Below are 6709 nucleotides of genomic sequence, written 5' to 3'. Positions count from 1 at the left end.
AGGGCGAGAAAAGATTTCGACACCCGCTGAACTGGGAAATCTGCAATCTCTGCCACACAGGACGACACCGCACCAACTGCGCTCAAATTACGCCGCGTCTAATTACCTTTTGTCTTGGCTTTCGCCGACAGGGACGCGGAGCCCGGACACCAGGAAGCGGCCAGGCCGCTTCCTCCGCGCTGGTCCGCAACATGGTTCCCTCACGAGCGCAGCCCAGCCCGGCGGCGGCGACAGCGGCGCCTCACCGGTGCTCGTCCCGCCGCAGCCCCGTCCGCCTCCGCCGGGCGCGGCGCCCCTGCCCACCCGCAGCGACGAGTGTCGCCCCAGCTCCCCGCCCAGCCACCCACCCCCTCCGCCGCCTCCGCCTCCTCCCAGAGGCCCCCCGCCCCCTCCCCAGCCGCAGCCTTGGCCCTCCCGGCAGTAGAAGCAGCGTTTCACACCCTCAGGTACGGGCACTGCTAGGCCCGACGCGGTAGCGGCGGAGCCGCCGGGCGAGGAGGGCGGACGGGACCCCGAGGGCGCCGGGGAGGGATTGGCCGAGAGGCGAGGGGAGGCGGGCGGAGAAGATGGCGCCGCCGCCGACCGCGGCGCTGAGGAGCGGCGCGTGCTGAGGCGCGCGGAGTCGCGCCGGAGCGGGCGGCAGCGAGAGGCCGGGCGGCGGCGGTGGCAGCGGTGGCGAGGCCGGGATATGCGGCATTGGCTGCTTCCTGTGCTGAGGCGGGCTCTGCAGCGCTTAGCGCACCCCTGGGCCGCCCCGGCTTCCCGGTTTTTCCCTCGGTGCCGGCGGTACAGCTTTATCGGGTACGGTGCGTGTGAGGCGATGGCCGGGCCGAGGTGGGTGGGCAGGGGCAGGCCCCCGGGTCTCGGCCACCGTGGGACGGGCCTTGAGGTCGGAGCCCCGGTGCTGTCCCGCGCTCCGTTGTGTAAGAGGTGGCGGCGCGGTTGGGGCGGGGGCACCTTGTGCAAGCAGGGGAGTGTCCGCCCTTCTCTGAGTGCCGCTTCAGCCACGGGGTTGTGGGGGGCCCGGACGCGGAAACGCGGGGCCGACAACGAAGCCCTCGGGGAAGTCGGGGGCGAAATGGGGGTTGCGGGCCCGTATGTAGCGGGGGGGCCTGTGTCCTGCCTTGCCATGACCGGGACGGATGGGCCCGCCCGGGAGAGCCCGGTGTGCGTGGCGGCTGCCGTGCTGGGTGTCTGCAATTGCACGTCCGGTGGCTAAGCAGGCTTTGCCAGCAGCCGTACGGCTATGGCGCGGCTTTTGTTGCCCGCCGGGCTTGCTTTGTCGTTTCCCCTCTCCCCTCAAAAGAAAAAACAAAATGAAAAAACACGAAATTTTCATGTTGCTAAACTTGTCACGTCTCCCTAACCCATAGGTAAATATATATATATATATATACATATACACACACATTTGCGTTGTTTAAAAAGAAGCTGCTGTTACCCAAAGTTGATGGGAGCGGCCTGTAGCGATCTCTAACGAGCTGAGTGGTCCTTGTATTCCTCTCTAACTGTTGCCAGGTCCAGGGGAGACACGAAGTTCCTCGGTCGGCTTGGCTCTTTTCAAGGGCAAATTAAACTGCGTAACAACTCTGCGAAGTTGTTCCAGGAGGGGAGCTGGGTGAGGGGAAGAGGCTCAGTTGTTTTCGCTCTCTCTTTGAGGCTGTATTTGTTATCTTAGCAGTAAAATCTACATTTAACAGCGCAAAAGTAAGAGACATCAAAAGTAGCATCTTTCAGGAAGTGAGTTATGATGACTCATGCTGTCAGTGATTGTAAAAATTCGGATGCCCCGTTATTGTTCATAATTGCTGTGTATGCTTCAGTATTGTCAAGGTAATCCTTAATGTATATTCGGGGCCAGTGCTTTTCTCAGGCTGTAGTTTCTCTTGCTAGATTACTCCTCTTCAAGCGTGTGATTATATGCAGTATTTGGACTTAACCTTATATATGTGAGTAGGCCTATTGTGTTTTCATATTGCTTACAACTATGGTTGCATAATTTGTTTAATTTTAATTTTAATTGTGAATTAGGATTTACAAAAATATTAATTAGATGAGGGCAGAGATAGTACTTAGCATTATTTTTTTTTAAATAGTGAACATACGAAAATTAATAATTTTTTTTCAGTTACACATTCCTGGTTTTCAGGAATTGGAATTTTGTTTATACTTTAACATTTTTCAGCTTTAACTTTTTCTTCTCATATGATTTTTAATCTTCATCTGCACATCAAGTAGCAAAATAATTTCTCAGTTCTCTTATTATCTTCTCCTTTTGATCTTACGTACAGCATTGAAATTATCTAGTCTAAATGGGAAGTTGTATTTTACATAGTTTTTTTGCTCCTTTTCTCCTTTCTCTCTTCAGTTGCTTGTAAGGATGTTTTTAATCCCTTAGATAAAAAAGTGCCTTTGGGAACTGGTGAAAGTATCAAGGTTATAACTTGTTCTGGACATGAATACAAAACTGGTTCTCTACCCTGTTAGTTCCAGAAGAAGAAAGAGAGAAAGGACAAAATGTTGATTATCTCCAGTGTTTCACTGAACTAGAAGGTGTTAGGCTCATAGCTAGGGGTCATTGTGGGTTGTTATAGAAGTAATTTACTAAAAATACTGTCAGATGATTTGAGAAATCATATGTTGGGTTGATATTTTTTATATATTAATTCTGTTGTGTTGGATGCCTTGATAATTTTGATGAATTATTTTAATGAGATAGGAATAATAATTTTAAAATGTCTGTTAAGGCATTGATTTAATTGGTTTTGTGTCTAAAGTTATGTATTGTATATAGATGGTCTGTCAATGAGCATCTTTCTGTTCTTAGCTTCTTTGATGTCTGCAAGCTGATAAGATATGCTTATGAAATAGCACTGTATATATGTAATCAGGTGATTTTTGAAATTTGCTTTACTGTAGCTTTCTGTTCAGGTCTGTCCTTCTGCGAGTTGTTTTTAGAATGAGTCAGAAGTATAGCTTGCCTGAACTATTGAAATGGCAAAAAAATGCTGTAGAGTTGAGAGTTTACTTGCAGTGTTAACAGTAGAACTAGAATTGAGTTCTTCAACATAATAAAAACTGAAACACAAAATAGATAAACAGACAGGACTTTCTTTGTTGAAGCACACCGCTGACTCTTGTGAACTGCTGCTTGTTAGAGGTCTGTTGATTATGTCAGAGCTCTGACATTGGATAATCAATTGCTTTTTTTGTGGGATGGCAGTACTTTTCATGATTCAGAATCCTAAAGTTCTCTCTGGTTTTGTTGTTAGATCAGACTTTCTTGCCAGTTCTCTGATCTTTGTGTGTATTTCTTGTTATTCAGTGTAACTAAAGTTTTAATCTCATCTTGTTTTTTAATTCAAGCCTCACAAGTTTTTCTTTTCGAGGGTATGAGACAGATGGTAGCTTAAATTGTTTAGTGAGTTGGCTTTACAGAGTCTTGGGCAATCTGATGTGTTACTTGCAGATAGAATGTATGAAACACACATCAAAATACAGTTAGAATAAAGTGGAGAGATCTTTCCTGTAGCATCCAGTTTTATGTCTGTAGTGTGTGCAGGGCCACGTGCTGGACACCGCTGCTGCACTGTGGTTATGGACCAAGCCCTGCAGCTATAGGGTCATGGGGTAAAAACATCCAGGAGGGAGGAAGAAAGAATGAGAACTACTGGATTCCAAGTATTCGGTGTGTAAAGCAATTAATTGAAGTCGTAACTACAATTCTGAAGAAAATGAGTAAAATATACTTTCAAGCAGTTTGTCATGTACTGCGGATACTAGTCTTATCAGTCCTGTTCTTAGCATGTGATTTGAGACAGATGAAAATAATAATAGAAGCCAAAGTACTGTTAAATTATTCTGAAAAGCCTATATCATCACATAGCCTGAAGATTAAAAACATAATTCTACTTATATTTTAATAAGAACAAATCTTTCAAATAGTGAACGGCGTCAGAATCCTTTTGGAATTTGCCTTATTTTCTGCAATCTTGGAAAAAAACTGAAGCAAAGGAGCACTGGAAAAAGATTAATTTGAATTGTTTTGTATTTCTGGTGAACCAGGATAAAGCTTGTTTACCCTGGAGGGTGTGTTTTTAAGAGTTGTTTGGCATAGTTTTTGAAGACATAGAAAAAGTAGGCCAAAATGATTTAGAAGTTTTTAGAAACTTGTTATACTTCATTGCTGTGTTTGAAATCAGGTTGTATAAAATCCTGTGTTTGCCTTTTTTCTTACCCAGTGCTTTGGAAACAGGAATGGTCAAGTTAAGGAACGTAATTTGAGGGCAATAGGATAGCTTTACAGTGTCTTGGTTGTACATTGCTGTTTGACCAACGCAAGACTTGAAAACACACATCATTTTACTACTCAGGCAAGTGACTCAGCTGGGGCCTGGTCTTACATGAAGCTACTAAGGCCCTTGTTTTTGCCAAGTTCATATGTGGTATTGTCTCATTAATGCTACTGGTAATTCCTGTACACTGTCTTGTTACATTAGTCAATGAAGCCTATGGCAGACCAAGTTCACTGCTGTCGTTTAGAAGCTGTATAAGCTGGATCCTTCTGGGAATGAGAGCAAGGCAGGCATCTGCCCTGTCTACTGTTGTTAGGAGGGAATTTTCTGAGTCAGCTCTAGACGTGGCAAAAAGCTGCAGACTGAAGTTCTGAAAATGTTTTAATTGTAGCGAGACTTCAAAACAAGCTGCATAACAAAACCTTATATATATTCATCCTCTTCAGAGTTGCCTGATTTGGCATGATTAATTGTTCTTAATAACTTAGCATCACTGATTAAATCATTGTTGGGCTTTGTAGCTGGAACTTTTGTGTATGAAATAATATGATGAATTCCTGATGAGTTCAAAAGTGATAAAGCATACTAACATTTTGTGCAGTTTGTCTACTTATACAGTCTTATCTGCCTGTATGCAATCCATATGAAATCAGATTTGTTTAGATGAGCATTAGTAATGTGTTTAGAACTTATACATTCTCTAGTTTGGTGACAAGTAAATTCACAGATTGATGCTGTATGGATGTTGAATAACGTGAACTCTTTTAATCTCTTAAATGTGTAAAAGACTTGTTAGATTTGTCTATAGATGAACCCATAGCCTGAAAGAGTTAAGAATGGTGTCCAGACTGAAGTGCTCTATATCGTAATTATCACCTGAGTTGATTTTATATGGGCTTGTTGGATTTTTTATGTTACTATGTTTGTTTGTTTGTTTTTAGATTGCTCTTGGCTCCATGTGTTTAAATTACATTCTTACTGACATTTGTCAGATTTTAGAAAAAAAATTGTATGGCCTACTGCTTAGTTTAAAAAGTAAATTTCATTTTTGGCATATAAGTGAATGAAGAAGCTGAGAGGAGATGGTTGGTTGACTTACTGGTAATGCCTCAGTTTACTGGTAATGCCTCAGTTACACATGTAATGATGTAACAATCCCATCAAATTCTTCTGTTGTCACGAGAAGAAGTAGGTGCAAGAGTTGAAAGGAGGAGTTAAGACTTGTGGAAGAATGGAGATTTATTTTATTGTTGCAAAGCCACCAGCTTGCTACTGAAGAACTTCATAGAGTCCTCCAGAGAAGGAAGACTCTCTCATCCTTGTAAAGAGAGGTGGGCAGACTGGCTGGTAGTCCTGGGGTATCCGGCTGCCGAAGCACACAGCACTTCTTTTTGCTCCAGGCATTGGCACCTGGAGAAATCTTCAGGTACATTACAAAGAACTGTAAACTGGTGGCTTTAGACAATAATACAGAGAACACATGATCAGTGGTAGCTCCCTTGCAGGATAGAGCAGAGGTAAATTTTGACTCAATAGATGTTTCAGTTCACTCTGTTAAGTTCTAGGCAATTAGGTTTGGAATTTAAGAAAAAAGTGAAAAATTGATATAAATAAAATACAGAACTTTGAACAGGTGCAAAATGTGACTTTGAACATTACTGTGATCTCTGTATGATTTCAAAGACAGAACGAAGACAGAGCTTGAGTAACTATTGTATTGTACTCAGCATAACATACCAAGTGAATTCGACAGATAGATAAAATGAGTAGAAAAAAAGGACCAGTTAAGATCATAGTATGTACTGGTGTAAACTTCAAGTGAGTTTGTTGCAACACCCACAGATGTGTTCATAAAAGTATTTTGGATTCAGTTGCACAAAATCTTTAAGCAAACCCCAAATTTTAAGGCAACTGATAGAAATTGAAAGCAAGCATGAAAATCTATGAGCTAACTGTTGCCATTCATATGATTGTTTTAAGCTGATCAGTCTTTATAGCCTATGGTCTTGCTCAGACCTGTGTACCAGCATTTGACTTAAATATGTGCATCCATGGCAAAAAAAATCTTGAAAAGTGCTTTTGCAGTTTGTTCTTCAGGGGTCATATTTTTATGAGCTAGTTACATTCTTATGTTGAAACAACCCTCAGGAGTTTCTTTTAATTGGTTTTCAAATATGATCCTTTAATTGTTCAAACACTGAACTTGGATTTGACTACGCTGGGTAATTTTTAATTAAAGTTTACTAAAATAACTTTGAACGATTAAAATAGGCAGAACTGTGTATCAGTTAATCCCACTCTGTAATACTCTGTAGAAGGTACAATATGGGATCCCCAGATAGTTTCACTGGTTCCAAGGGACTACCTGCCTGAAAAGCATTAAAAACCAGGGCCTTGAACAATAAAACATGATT

At 42.8% G+C, this 6709-nt stretch overlaps 1 protein-coding gene across 5 annotated transcripts in view; it reads left to right on the top strand.

Moving 5' to 3' along the window:
• IDE (insulin degrading enzyme) overlaps positions 1 to 6709 on the top strand; it is a 58231-nt gene continuing 51522 nt past the window's right edge. The window contains exon 1 of one of the 5 annotated variants that reach the window (XM_071748661.1): positions 1 to 446. Coding sequence is in view for 2 of the 5 variants with exons in the window: in XM_071748663.1 (XP_071604764.1) it covers positions 689 to 801 (113 nt within the window). In the remaining 3 variants the exon portion in view is untranslated. Of the gene's footprint in view, positions 447 to 545; positions 802 to 1809; positions 1834 to 6709 lie in introns of those variants that run through there. The other 4 variants (XM_071748662.1, XM_071748663.1, XM_071748659.1 and 1 more) reach the window with 4 other exon arrangements.

The sequence above is a fragment of the Heliangelus exortis genome, chromosome 7 (genome assembly GCF_036169615.1).
Source record: "Heliangelus exortis chromosome 7, bHelExo1.hap1, whole genome shotgun sequence".
In the NCBI taxonomy this organism is placed as follows: domain Eukaryota; kingdom Metazoa; phylum Chordata; class Aves; order Apodiformes; family Trochilidae; genus Heliangelus; species Heliangelus exortis.
The sequence above is the reverse complement of the archived record's forward strand: the minus strand, read 5'-3'. Positions and strand labels throughout refer to the sequence as shown.